The sequence below is a fragment of the Camelus dromedarius genome, chromosome 25 (assembly GCF_036321535.1).
Source record: "Camelus dromedarius isolate mCamDro1 chromosome 25, mCamDro1.pat, whole genome shotgun sequence".
In the NCBI taxonomy this organism is placed as follows: domain Eukaryota; kingdom Metazoa; phylum Chordata; class Mammalia; order Artiodactyla; family Camelidae; genus Camelus; species Camelus dromedarius.
In genome coordinates this window covers 11433091-11448654 of record NC_087460.1, presented here as the reverse complement: position 1 = coordinate 11448654, position 15564 = coordinate 11433091, and the positions used below count along the sequence as shown (strand labels likewise).

The 15564-nt window shown below is 34.0% G+C and overlaps 1 protein-coding gene across 1 annotated transcript in view; it reads right to left on the bottom strand.

Moving 5' to 3' along the window:
• PIK3C2G (phosphatidylinositol-4-phosphate 3-kinase catalytic subunit type 2 gamma) overlaps positions 1-15564 on the bottom strand; it is a 266488-nt gene that overhangs the window by 154081 nt on the left and 96843 nt on the right. Inside the window, exon 16 of the mRNA XM_031444030.2 lies at positions 10291-10479. Within this exon, the coding sequence (XP_031299890.2) occupies positions 10291-10479 (189 nt within the window). The remainder of the gene's footprint in view (positions 1-10290; positions 10480-15564) is intronic.

Here is a 15564-nt window from a genome sequence, read left to right as displayed (position 1 = left end):
ATTTAATATGAGATTATGAAAAATTTGTGCAGTACAATACCATTTAGAAAATTGTGTGTATTCCTCTACATGCTTAACAAAAAAGAGGAGAAGGGGAGGATTAAAACATGAATACCAAATGTCTGAATGGAAATACCATGGGTGACGTTGATTTTCTTTCTTATGCTTAGTTTTTTAAGTTTTTCAAACTTTCTATATGAAAGTTTTATTGGTTACTAAAAAAATAATTTAAAAAGTTAAGTCTCACTTAATGAATTACAAAAACATATTAATAATTGCAAATTTATTACCACTAGAAAAAAGATCCAAATCATATGTCCCTTTAAGAGAGCACTCAGCACTGCTGAGTGAAAGAACAGCCTCATATTTTTTAATTGATTTAGAATATTCTTTTAACATAAGAGGCTCACATAGGGATCTCTGCCTCTGGAGAATTTATGTTTAATACCTTTTCAGGGCCATGAACTCACCCACAGATCAATGGACAAATATGTTCCACAAATCCTGACATTTCTTTCCTGTGATGTTGTCAGAAACTATTTAAACATTCTTTGGGGATATAGTTGTTGGCATTTCATGCTCAGTAACTCATTCCTCAGTGAGGTGAGGGCTACTCATATTAGTTCTCTGACTGGGGTGTGATATTTACAGACTGAAATGTCATATGTATCAGAAGAACTGCAACCTATTTTGAATTTTCCACAAGCCAAGTTATTGCACTTTCCAGTGACCTGATTTGCTTGAAAAATGAATATAATTTTTGCCAGTAATAAACCAGGAGCCACTCTCTAGTGATCCTGCTAACCTTGGGAGTACTAATTACCATAGGCATGGGCATAACCCCTTGAGTCTGGGGAATAAACAGAATATCATTAGAAAATTCATCAGGCTGATATCAACTAGGTGCTCATTTATTTATATTTACAAGAAACTTTCTTATAATCAATCAAAAAACAGATCACTTGAAACGTAATAAGTGGAGGTTTATCTGTTTTGAGGTATTACAAAGATACAAGGTCAGTAAAATTCCATTACTTGTTGGGGAGGGGATCATGTAAGGTGAAACAAATTTTTCATTTATTATGAAAACTATTTAACCAGGTGTAACAAGAGTCCATGTGAAATAACCACTTATTTACGGTTATTCATCATTTTTTAAAATTTCTACTTAAATAACTTTATGCTATCTAATTTAGTTTCCCAAGCATTTCTGAGTGGAGGAGCAAAAACTATTATGGTCAAAAGCAAAAACATCAAGGCTGGCTTACTATTCAGTCGTATATAAGTTTCATGAGCAGTGCTTCTATATATTCAAGGTTTAGTTGGCTCTAAATTGAGCTAACAGTTGTGTCTCTGGGATTTCTGAAAGGATATAATACCATAGCTAAGATAAACATAACTCTGTACAGTAATTGCTAAGGAATTACCTAAAAATAGCTTATTGTCCAATGAGGACATTCAGTCACAAAGAAAAAATACTCCTTGAAGACTAAGATTTTAAAAGTTGATGAAAGGAATCTAAGTACATGTGGTTAAACACTTAAAATGTGAAACAATTAAGTGAAATTAAACCAAATTCAAAATGAACGTTTTCCAAAGACACGTCAGTGAAATATCCACTCTATATTTTACCAACAATATAGGGTAAACACACAGTTTGAAGTCAAGTAGAGAATTAAGTTGGGATTGTAATCTTTAAATGGACAGGAAAGGAAGAGTATCAAGTATTTACGTGATTCTTTGGCTTGAGATAGAAGCAGAAACTGACCGGTGCTTAGAGTTTGCAGTACAACAGTTCTCCTATGTTGTATGTGTGTGTTGGGGGGGGGGGGTCCTCAGGACCTTTTTACACTCTTAAAAATTATTGAAGATTCCAAAGAGTTTTGTTTATGTAGATTATACCTATCAATAATTACCATTAGAAATAAAACCAGAACATTAAAGAAATATTTATCAATTCATTTTAGGTGACATTAATAAACCCATTATCTGTTAACATGAACAGTATGGTTCTATGAAATATAGCTATGTTCTCACAAAAATATTTAGTGAGAAGAATAATATTGTTTAACATTTTTGTCTTTTATGTCTGGCTTAACAGAGGACAGCTGAATTCTCCTGTCTGCTTCAGTATTAAATTTGTTGCAACACTGCATGTCATGTAGTATCTAGAAAACCCCACTCTACACTTATGAGTGAATGAGTGTGACAAAGACAAATGACAGCTTAGAATTATTATGGAAATAATTTAGACCTTGTGACACCACTGTAAACATCTCGGGGATTGTAGACCTCACTTTGAGAGCTTCGAATGTACAACATAATTTTGGCATGTGTTACTGCCTTGGGGCCATGAGTCAAAGAATCAGCACCTGTGCCCTGTTTCTAAAACAGCAGCAGATTAACCTATGTCTTCCCTAAGCAAAGAATTGGCTTTGAAGTCATCTGACCAACGTTTAGACTTGGGAATTGTAATTCCTCCTCTTTTCCCTCAAACATTTACAATTCCTCTCATTTCAGAGGGCCATAAGAATATCACAAAGAATTCAGACAAGCTTCAACAGGACCAATGGAGTTGTGAAATGAAATTTCAACAGAAAAATACATCTCTCAACTTTTTCCATTTGACTTGTTATTTTGTCATTTCTACTCCTTTCTTATTTTCTTCCCATATCATTGTTTTTCTCTTTTGCTCTTCTTTTTCTACTTTGAAAAATGATTTGGGGTCAAAATCTTACTCAATGAACTTTTGAAGTAACGGGTGAAAGCTGAATGCAATGTAACCAATGTCAACCTTTAAGAAAAAGCAACTTGGAGTAAACTGAAAGGCAGAGATCTGAGATCAAATTTAAGTGTAACAGAAATGTCAGACTTCAGAAAATACAGTAAGAATTCATGCAGAATGCCAGGAGGCTATTCGCAGTTAAAAGCCCCAGTGTCAGGTTAGAATTAGAAACCCATCAGAAGTACAGAACTGTTTTTCCAACAGGTTTTGAGTCTGGTGACACCCTCAGCATCAGCTTGGAAGAAAAATGTCAATATGAGTATTTTTGCTATTTTTCTAGTACTAAAAACGATCAGATGTGACAGAAGAAATTTCTTTTCCAGGAAAAGTGGTGAATAAGGCTTCTCTAAGATGATTGTCAACCTTTAGCTACTGAATAATTCATGCTCCTTCAAGGATTTTCACATCGTTACAGAATATTAGAACTCAAGGAAACTTGGAGACTTGGTTCAATCTCCTTCTTATACAGATGAAGAAACTGAAACTCAGAAAATGTGAGCTGTTTTCCTAAGGCCATTCTTTGGTGGCACTGAAACTAGAATCCAAATACCCAGAATACTAGGCCAGCAGGCCTTTTATAGTACTTCTAGTAAGGCCTTTTTATCTCTTGACTAGATATTATTATATACACTTACATAAAATGCACCAGACTAACTTGAGTACATTATTTATTTCATTCTAAATAGACCAACAGAGACACATAACAGTGGGCAGTGTAATTTGTTTAATTGGACTGCAGCATTAGTCTAGTCATGAACCAGAAGGAATAAGAATGAATCCTAGGTACAAAGAGATGCAGGAACTACATGGATATTTCCTGACGGACAGTCTCTGGACTTGCACATAAAAACTGGGGAATTAACTATATAGTCATGGGATTAATTAATTAAAATTATTATTTAAAATCAAAGAGTAGTTATTGATTTTGTTCCTTTCTATGAGTCTATTTTGATTTTATTTATAGACAAGCTTAGAAAGGCACTACAGAAAGCAAGTGGTATATTGAAAGTACAAGGTAGAGATTTTATGTTTGGATCCATTAAACGTTACATGCAAAAGCAGCATTAAGCTAAGAAAAAGAATAGGGGATTTTGAGTCTAAATATAAATATGCAGGCTCTTCTTGTCTTATGCTCGTTCTCTCTAAACAAATTTATCCACTCCCTTCACTTAATTCCCATCCTTCTCTGGATGATTTCCAGACTGGGGTCTGTAGCTTACATATCTTTCTTGAACCACCACACCTCAAAGCCAACATACAAAAGGCGGAACTGCAGGATTCTTCTATAATCCGTGTCACCCAGTGTGCCACATCTTATGAAATGTTTCTATGATCTACCTTACATAAAACAGACACCTAAGAGTAATCCTTGACATTCCTCTTTTTCGCTATCCCTCACCACTCAACCCTGTCATTTTTACTCCAAAATGTTCTGTTCATTTCAACAGGTCACCAGTACCACCTTCGAAGGCCGAGTTGCCTTTCTCTGAAACCTGAACCACTCTCGTAACTTCCTAACTGGTCCTCTCTCATCTACTTTTGCTTCCCTCATCAAATCCATGATTTACTTAGAAGCCAGAGTGATCTTTGAAAGATGCAAACCAATTCAAAACATTCTCTCACTTAGAATCATTTATGCCTTCTAGTTTCCTAAATGCAGTTCCTCTAGTTTATAATTCCCTCTTCCCGGGAAAACTCTTATTCTCTCCTTTCACCAATTCATTCCCATGCGTCTTTGATCTGAACTCAAACGTAATTTCCTCGGGGAAGAATTTTCCCACTCTGGAAGAAAGGTCTGGGTCTCTTGTTACACGTTACTGCAGAACCATGTGTTTTCACTCAGAGCTGTTTATAATACCTGTTATTTTATATTTCATACATAATTTGGTAATGGCCTGTTTTTCCCCACCTCCAGTAGACTGCAACGCCATAAAGGCAAGTCTATGTTTCCTTTTGCTTAGCATGCTAGCTTCAGGGCCTAATAAGGGCCTTGCATGAATAAGTACCCACTGAGTAAATGAAAGGACAAATTAGGCTTCAATTTCTCCATCTGTAAAATGGGGTTCAGTAAAACAGGGGAATTTGTTGATGTTGGTAACATTATTAAGGAGATTGTTTTGTAGGTCAAATCACATATTCAAAGTGCTTAGTAAGTAAACTGTAAGTCATGATTCAATTGTCAAATGTTTATTAACTTGCTAACTCTTTTATCATATATTTTTTGACAAGTGACTTTAAGCTTATTTAAGCTTACTAGAAATGAAATTGCTCCCATGAATTTATTGATATGTACAATTTGGCACTGAAAAAAATCTGAAAACTTTAAACACTCTTAAAAATACAGTTATGATGAAGAGGATGGCGATAAGAACGATTGGTAGCGTTTATTGAATTCTCTCATAAGTACTTTATCCTGTGAGGTACACGATGCTTATTACTCCCATTTTATAGATAAAGAAGCTCACCCAAGGTCATGTATGCAATAAGTGGCAGAGACAGATATATTTGATTTCAAAGCTTATGTTGTCAGCCGTGAAATTTGGAAGCAACTCCAGAAACTCTTCAAAAGGACACAAAGGCAAGATACATACATATCTTTGGGTTTATGCAATTCTATGTTCTTCATTTTTAGCATCTTGCCTTGACTCTTCCTTCCTGGAGAACACTGAAACGTTCTCATTTTTCTCTTCCATCTCCATACTTATCTATAATTGTATTCGTAGTTTTCCTTCCCTCCCACCTGAGAGGAACAAGCGACTCTATTCCTTTCCTTGGATAAATTTCCCATTTGCATTTCTGGTCCAGGCTATTGTGGTGCCTTCTCATTTTGTCACTTCACTCATCTCTGTTTTCTCATCTTCCCTGCATGATCCTTCATATCAGCTTGTAAATATGCTTGAAGCTCTTTTATTTAAACAAATATAAGAACCCCATACCTCAAAATCTTTTTCTTACTTCCTCTGCGATTCTCTTGCCTTTACGATCAATGTGATTCTAAGAGACACAATTTATTTCCCTCCATTGCCTCTGCAGGACCTTGAAGTATAGCCTCCAACTTCACTAACCAAATGTGCTCCTTCTTCTACAACTATTGTCTTGGTTAATGATGTAATTAGCCATCATTTACCCAAATCAGAAAGCTCAAAAATCTTCCTTTTTTCCTCTCTCTTTTTCACTTTGCTCTGAAATGATTCTCAGATCTGCTCTGTAAATTTCTCCTGATGCCTAGATCAGGCCCAGACCATTTTTCAAGCAGACTATTTCAAAACCTGACATCTGTCTAATATCCTTGCTCTTTTTCTACTCTTTTTTTCAGTCCACCCTTCACATTAATTCACAGAATTAACCTTGTATAAAATTAATCCGATTGCAAGGCTCCCATTCTTAAAATTCCATAGGCTGCAGTAAAGTTAGTTCATAGTAACCACCTGATTCATGAGGCCTCCATCTAAACTGAACCACCCTTTTCAACCTTGTCTCCCAGTACAATGTCCTTCTAGTATTATGTGAAATTACTCACTATTCTCTGAACCCCCATAACTGTGATCATGCTAATCTTTCTTTCTGGAATGCCATTTCCTCTCTTCTCCACTCAGGAAATTCCTATGAATGTTTCAAGTCAGAATGCAATTTCTTTGTGAAGCTTTTCTTATTTTCTCTGAAAGAATTTGCCTCTCTCCCTTGGGGGCACACAGCACTCAATACTTTGACAACAGTACAGAGTACTGTTGTGTGGTGATATTCAGCTTGAGTCTTTCCCTCTAAATTGTATATTTTTTAGAGACAGTCACTTTGACTTATTCTTGTTTCTTTGATTTATTGCATGCTGATTCCTATGTACACATATTTTTGCTCAATAAATAAATGGAAAAGATACACCATCGTCCATCACTTCATTATTTAGCTAAATGTGGAAGTTATAGCTGTGTCCCTTCTCATATTCTATTCTGCCTGCTTACAATGCTAGTTAAGAATGGCTTTAGCATGAAATTCATCTCCACAATGAAGAATATAGTGGTTTGGTGCAAACATTTTCGTGGAACATTTTCCCAAGGAAACTGATTTGAAAGCTGAGGCACTACCTATTAAGTATTGCTCTTCTTCCTGCAAAACCATCATTTTACATCACGTAGGATGGCAGGTTCTGGTACCTTGTCAAATTTTTATTTAAGCTTCTGATGTAATCCTCTGATGCCAATTCAGAGTTTCTATTTTTAAATTAATACTTTCTTTGAACTGCCTTCGAATTCCTTGGGTAATTTCTGCTATTAGCAGTTGAACAGTTGTGCCTGTGCATCAGGGTTCAAGAAAATAGCCACCATCTGCCAAGAACTACCGATCTTAGCCCTTGATCTCTATTATTCTGACAGGACTGTCTTCTCTAATGGAAGTATCAGTACCCGGTGAACACATGGCTAACGCTCAGCCATGGATGTATTAACACCCTATGGCCCACACGTGCTAAATCAAATCTCAACATGTCTCTTGCTAAAAATACGACAAAAGGAGGTGGTGAATCTTCAAACAGGATTAAGTAATCAGAAGTATTAAAAATTATCCAAGCTAGAAATGATGCACACCAGTTCTCAAGAGGTTAAGCCATTGAAAAAATAGACTATTAAAAGGGGAGAAAATACAGATCTCTGAAGAACTCACTCTGACAACTCACTTAACAAGCACATACTGTTTGTCTCAGAAAACTCAGCTTTTGAATTTAGAGAAGTTGAAAGGTTCATTTCTGGAAACAGCTTGTCCTTAAGTGTTTTAATAGTTCCGTTAAACTGAGAGTGGGAGTCAAAGGCTAAGTACAATGGAAATACTCCAACCTTTTCAGTGACCTTCTTTGATGCATGATAAGGAACTTACCAGGTTCAATGTGCATATAAATCAAATTTCTACTAAGTTTCCTGAATGATGCTTAATAAGTAGCACTCTACTTGAAGCTCGTCCCTGTAACCTCTAATTATTCAGATAAAAAGAAATTACACAGTGAAATAGAAACATCCAAGCATAAGAAGGTTAAGTACTATTATTTACCACAATCAAACTATTTTATGATCATTTTATTTACATATTTAGTATGTAAGTAAATTGTATTTATGCCGGAAGACTGTAAGTCACAGTGGTGAAGTCAGCAAGCTCTGAACCTCTGGGTTTAACTCCAGCTCCTAAACTTACTGGTGTCACCTGGGCAACTTAACCCCTGTAAGCCACAGTTGCCTCATGGGTAATATTGAAATAATAATAGGGTTTGCCTTAAGGGTTATTGTAGATAATATTGTAGATAATAATATTATTATTAATAGTATTAAAAGGCATTAAGCAAAAATCCGATATTTAGACTTAAAACATTAAGTGAATCAAATAGATGTTCAACATTTGTTTTAGGTAGAGAAGACTCCTATAAGAATTATGCTTGGTTATCAGGAATCAGAGAATACTGAAGTGTGTGTAGTGACTCTTTTCATTTTACAAGCAACAAAACTCTGCAGTATTATAGGCTTCATTTTGACAAAGATGTCTGTAAGAAATATTCCATGAACTTTACAAAAAATATCAGTTACCACATTTAAATGTCTTTAAAATAGATCAAGGCACATCTTAATAAAACAGTAATAAATTACAAAAAAAAAAAACCAGTGAATTCTTTAGAAACTTTAGAAAGTTGTTCCATAAGAAAATTATGCTTAGAGATATAGTCATAGTTTTTACTTTTATAATTATTCTTAAAAAAAATTTAATAGCTTTACAGAGAGATAATTCAAATATCATACAGTTTCCTCAAAGTGTACAATTTAATGGTTTTTAGCATGTTCCCAAAGTTGTGGAGCCATAGCCACAAAAAAACCCCTCATATCCATTGGCAATTACCCCCTATTTTCCTCCAACTTCCTCTAGGCCCAAGTGACCACTAATGTATTTTCTGTCTCTATTGATTTGCCTATTCTGGAAATTTCTTATAAATATGATGGACATTTCTTACAATATGTGGTCTTTGGTGACTAACTTCTTTTGCTTAGCATGTATTCAAGGTTCATTCATGATGTAACATATATTAATATTCGTTCTTTCTTATTATTGAATAATATTATATTGCATGGATAGACCACATTTTATCTATCTATTCATTAGTTGATGGCCATTTGATTTGTTTCTACCTTTTTGCTATTACAAATAATGCTGGTCTGAACATTCATGTATGAGTTTCTCAGTGGACCTATTTTTCATTAATCTTGAGGATATACCTAACAGTGGAATGGCTGGGTCATATGGTGACTCAGTGTTTAATATTTAATAAGCTGACAAATTGTTTTTCAAAGTGGCTGCCCCATTTTACATTCCACCAGCAATACATGAAATTTATAGTGTCTTCACATCCTTGCCAAAGCTTATTGTCTTTCTGATTACAGCCATCCTGGTTAGTGTGAAGTTATACTTTACTGTGGTTATTATTTCTCTTTCCCTAGTGGTTAATGATGTTGAGCATCTTTTCATGTGTTTATTGGACATCTGCATATTTTCTTTGGGGAAATGTCAGATCCTTTGACCCTTTAAAATTAGGTTATTCACTGTTTTGTTGTTGAGTTGTAAGAATATTTATACATTCTGGATACAATTCCTTTATTACATATATGATTTGCTAATATCTTCTCTTATTCTGTGAATTGTTACTTTTACATTTTTTTAAAAAGGTTGGCTATGGATTTTTTTTGAAGTATAGTCATTTTACAATGTTGTGTCAATTTCTGGTGTATAGCATAATACTTCACTCATATATATACATACATATATTCATTTTCATATTCTTTTCTAATTATAGGTTACAAGATATTGAATATAGTTCCCTGTGCTATATAGTATAAACTTGTTGTTTATCTATTTTACATATAGTAGTTAGTATCTGCAAATCTCGAGCTCCCAATTTACCCCTTTCCACCCTCCACTCCCTCTGATAACCATAACTAGAAGATGACATCCTTAACTAGAAGATGACATCGTTACCTCACCTCACCTCCCAGCCCCATGCATTTTATTCTGAGGGGACATCTAAAGAATATATAAGGGGTGGGTTTTCTTCCTTTTATTCCTATCATTGTCATTGGCTTATTAATTGAATACCTAAGCAGGGTAATTTGCCACACTTTGCATATTTCAAATAGTAAAAGATATTGTTCCAATTTTTAAGAACTCTTCTTTTGAGAGGAGAAGGAATAGAGAATTTTATTTTTCCCTATTCAGTTTCTTTGATTATTTCTCTAAGAGCAACTAGACTTTTAATTTAAGAAACTACGACCATTATACTTCAAGTTTAGTACAAAAGACACAATCATAGTTTATTTACTTAAAATTTATATTCATAGTTTACTTATCTAAATTTAATATCCATAGCTACTGAAATTGGAAACAAACAGAACAGCTATTGAATTAATCATATGGTCCTACAGTTCTTCTCTTCAAACAAGTTGTTCTCATTAGTATTATCATGCCTGCCATGCAATTCTTACCTGGAAGACAAAAGTCCAAGTGCCTCCAAAGGGTGAGAAAATTTCCATCTTCTCAAAATGGTATGCATTTCTGAAACAGTTCTTTCATCCCATCCAGGGGCACTACCCAGGACCAAGGGAAGGGAGCAATTTTCATTATTGCAGTAGAAACGATAAAACCATAAGTATCTTCTCTTTTCCTCCGAGAGTCTGCAAAACCAGATTGGAAACTATGATTTACTGGAGTTTGCTACACTAACAAATGTTTCCTGTAAATACACAGTACAAAATGTTAGTCTAGTTCTTTGACTTTTATTTTAGAAAATAAGTCCTTTATCTTCTTGAGACAGTTTGATAGGTTATTTTCATAAGCTTATTTCCCACTAACTTTATTCTTTTGAAGAAAGGAAAATAAAATAAACTTCAGTTCAGATAATTCATATTTATTTTTCCTCCCTCCTATCTTTGCCACTTTTTAAAAAATGTCATTTTGGTTGGCAGAGTCTCTGTCTCCTTTAAGGCAGACCAAGTTTATCTGAATCTTGTAACATGTACTGCTGAGAGCAGAGGTAATCAACCATTTACTTTCTTACTTTCTTTACAAATTAACTCAGACCCAAGTGGGCCTGTGAAGAAAAGGCATATTTTAAAGATGATATTCCTTCATTTCCAACCAAGTTTCATCAAAGGTCAGAGAAGTTTTTGCTCAAAACTTCAAAAACAAGTATCTCAATTCATCCCTGGATTCTGGCTTTAAATTCTCAGAGTTTCCTGGAAGTTTGGAGTTAAAATGCCAGTGAAAAGGACTTCTTTAAATGCGCAAGCATTTCTCCTCGGAGAGTGGTCCCAAATGGGTCTAAGTCTAGGACGAGGGCCACCGAGTCACTGACAGCTTATCATGTTTTGCTCACACTCCAGCAAAAGCATTCAGGACCACAGTTCAACTGAAGGACAGCATTTCTCACATGACAATGACAGCTTTTTAACATTGTCTCCTCCAAACTGACACTCTGTTGCTCAGTTTAAATTAGCTAAAACTCCCGAGAAGGATAATGAGAAATATTAAAAAAAATTTAAGTATCAATGTTTCTCTGCAATTTCTTTTGAAGGCATCTTCATCTGCAAAACGAAAGAACTGGATTACAGAGGATGATTTTAAGGTACATGTGGGGCTCTTTTCTGCTTTGTCACTAGCTTCCTCACCAGAAAGCCCTCAGAAGGAAAAAAAAATCCCGTCAACAAAATTATTACCATAGTACTAACACAAATTATTTTGTTTTACTTAAGTTCTATTTTTTCCAATATTGAACAACGATATTTTTTCCTTTTATCTACTTTTATTGAAACATAGTTTACATAAAAGAGAATGCAGATTCAGTTCTTCAACTTTTGACAAATGTATATACCAAGTAAAAACCAAATTCCTTTCAAGATATTAAACAGTTTTCCTGTGCCACCGGAGGCAAGCTGGTATGATTTTTTTCCATTCTAGATCAGTATCAACTGTTTTCAAACTTCATATAAATGGAATCAGAGTCAATATTCTTTTGTGTATAATTTCTTTCACTCAGTACAAATTGTTTTTGAAATTATCCATATTGTTGAGTGTATCAGCTTATTCCTTCTAATTAATGAGTACTATTTCTTTATGTGAATCTATCAGTTTGCTTATCCTTTCCCAAATCTGATGGACATTTGGGTTGTTTCCTATTTTGGGATATTATGAATAAAGCTGCTGTGAACATTTATGTGCATGCATTTGTACGGAAGTATTTTTAATTTCTCCCTGAAAGCACCTATGAGGGGAATGACTTGGATGATTGTCAGGTGTTTGTTTACCTTTTGAAGAAACTGTCAAACTATTTCCCGAAGTGGCTGTAACACTTTATTATGTGCAGAGTATGATAGATCCAATTTATGGCATTCTTGCCAACACTTGATTTTGCCTATTTGAAATAGTACCCATTCTAATGGGTGTATAGTTTTATCTATAGCACTAATTTCGGGAGAAATAGAACTGTCATCTTAACAATAGAGATTATTCTAATCAATGACATGGTATATCCTTCCATTTACTTAGGCTTTCTTTAATTTCTCTTAGCAATTTTTTTTTTTTTACTTTTAGGTGTAGAGATTTTAATAGTGTAAACAGAATTTTTTAAAATAATATTTTTTAACTGGGATACAGTAGTAATTTGTACATTAATCTCAAATGCTGTGATCTTACATAATCATTCTTCTGAAAATAGAGTTAGTTTTCTTTCTTTCTTTCCAACTTTACACATTTAAAACTTATTTTTATTGCCATAGTGCACTGGCTAGGACTTCCACTACAACACTGAAGAGGAATATTTAGACAAAAATCCTTGTTTTGTTTCCAGTCTTAGAGGGAAACACTCATTCTTGGACAATTTAATATGTTATTAACTCTAGATTCTTCCATAGAACTAGATTTAACTCAGAATTTTAAGGTTGAGGAAGTTCCATTCTATATCCAGTTTTGTGAGTTTTTAATCATGAATGGATATTGAATTCTATCAAATTTCTTTTCAAAATATATCAAGATGGTACGATTCCTTGTATACCTTTTCCCATTCTTTTAATTTTAATCTAGCTGAATCCTTATATTTAAAATATATGCCTATATATAGCTGCATAAAGTTGGATATTATTTTTGTAATGTAGGCTAACATTTTCTGCCTTTTAACTGAAGTTTTTATTCATTTATATTTAACAGAATATTGACATGGTTGGGTTTAAATCAACCATATTGCTATTAATTTTTTTGTCCAAACTATTTCTTCTTTTTTCTGGTTTTCTTTTGGATTTTTAAAATTTTAAATTTTGTTGTCTTTTTGCTTTTTAAATGTACTCTTAAAATTTGGGGATGTGGCTTCTCTAGGGATCACAATATTTTTTTAGCCTATCACAGCCAACCACAATTAATATTACACTACCCTATCTATAAGGACCTTAGAACACTACACTTTTTTTAAATTTCTCATTCTTATTATAGTTGTTATACATTTTATTTTTATATATTACAAACCCAGCTGTACATTGTGATTTTTTAATGGTTAATTATTTTTAAATAAATAAACAAATGTGTAAATAAAAATATTTTTATTATATACTTATTTTCCTGTTGTGATGCTTTTCATTTATTCTTGTAGTTTTGAGTGTCCATTCAGTTACCACTTCTTTCAGTGTGAAGTATTCTCTTTAACATTTCTAATAGTACAGACGTGCTTATAATAAACTAATTCAGTTGTGTTGAATTGAAAATGTTTTCATTTTGTCTTCATTTTTGAAATGTAATTTTACTGAACATAGAATTTTAAGTTGATAGATTTTCTTTTCCTCTTCCAAAATGCAAGATAATGTTCTAATGTCTTGGCTTCCATTGTTTCTAATGAGAAATCTGCAGTTAATGAGAAATCTGCAGAATTAGAGTTGTTTCCATGAATGCAACTTGCTGATTTTCTCTGATGCTTTAGGGAAAAAAAAAAAGTATGTTTATCTTTAGTTTTCAGAAATCTGACTATAATGTGCTTAGGTGATGTGTGTGTGTGTGTGTGTGTGTGTGTGTGCGCGTGCGCACCCATGTGCCTACTAAGGAGTTACTAAACTTCTTTTATTTGTGAGTTGATTTTTTTAATCAAACTTACAAAATTTTGGCTATTTTCACTTTAAGTATTTCTTTTTTTACCTCAATCTCTTCTCTCTTGTGTGTCCAATATACACATATTATGTTGCTTGATACTGTCCCAGAGGTCACAAGGCTATTTTCAGGATGTTTTTGCTCTTTCTGTACTTCAACATGTTATGATTTCTGTTGCCCTTTCTTCAAGCTCACTGTTCTTTTTTCTTGATTATGCAATCTATTAAACCTTCCAGTGATTTTTAAAAATTAAATATTGTTTTTCAGTTCTTAAATTTCCATTTTTCTACTGAGGCTTTATTTGTTCACTCACATGTATCTTTTTATTTAAATCCATAAATGTCTTTATAATAGTCATATTGAAATAATTATCTGCTAACTTAAAAATATTTGGATCTGTTTCTGTTAACTGCTTGCCCCCATCCTGGGCTATGGTTATATGTTCTCACTCTTCCTATGTCTAACATTTAAATTGCTGCATTGTTGAGAGCCTCCATTTTGCTGTATTTTGAGTGTTAAATATTTTCATTTTTTAGCAGGCAATTTAATTACTAGCAGATCAGCTGGATCCTTTGAGGCTTGTTTGTACAATTTGCCAGACTAGGCCTAGCATGGTCCTTAATCTCAGGCTACAGCACACTTACTCCTAATATGCATCTTTCTGGTTTCTTTACTGAATGCCTGAGGCATCCTCTGATCCTTCTCCATTCTCACCGGCAAGAATTTCTATGTCTCCCAGCGTTGCACAACTTCTAGAATCTACATTTATTTCACATCTCCCTGTAGTGCTTCTTTTGCAGTCCCTAGAAAATCTCTGCTTATGAGTAGTTTAGTACTCAGCTAAATATTTAAGGGGACCCCAGTACCTGTGTCTGTGGCTCCTACCCTGTATATCTTCCTTTTCTCCACTATTATGCTCTGGAAATTCCAGCTGCCTCAGCCTCATTAAACTGATCTTTGCTGCTTTTTTTTTTTTTGGTTAATCTCAGCAAGACCTACATGCTCTTCTTAATTATACCTCCTGGAGCTATGATACAGAAAATGCCTGTGGGCTGAAAGCCACTTTATTCATGGGCTCCCCTCAAGCCCTGCCTATTCAGTTTCTGAAACCAGTTGTTTCATTTGTATTTGTGTCGTATTTCTTTAAGTCAGGAGGGTTAGTCTAGTCATAGGTAATCTTCACAGCTAGAAGTAGAAGCATTTGTTTCAAAACAAACTTTTTGTATCTTATACCCTGGAATTTTCTTTACATCAGACACATTCTTTTAGTTGCCATGAAGAAGGTATTCTTTCTTATTTTTACAAATTGTAAGGGTATATTTTCATTAAATTTCACTGAGTCTGAACTTTTTGACTGATTACATTTGATCAATTTGAAAGAAGGAACAATTAAGTCACCAACTAAATGATAAAATGTGGTATTTTGAAAATGAATTTAATCTAATTCTAACATAGGTTTTACCATATTGAAGGCTGTTCTCCATCTGTTTTCACAGTGCAGAATGAAATTGTACTCTACTGAGCATTAGTAATTGTACTTGAGTGGGTGAAACAGGAAAACGTTGCTTATTTTATGTATAAGTTATTCACTTAAATAGAAGCTGAAGTATAAAACCAGTTAAAATTCACTGGGG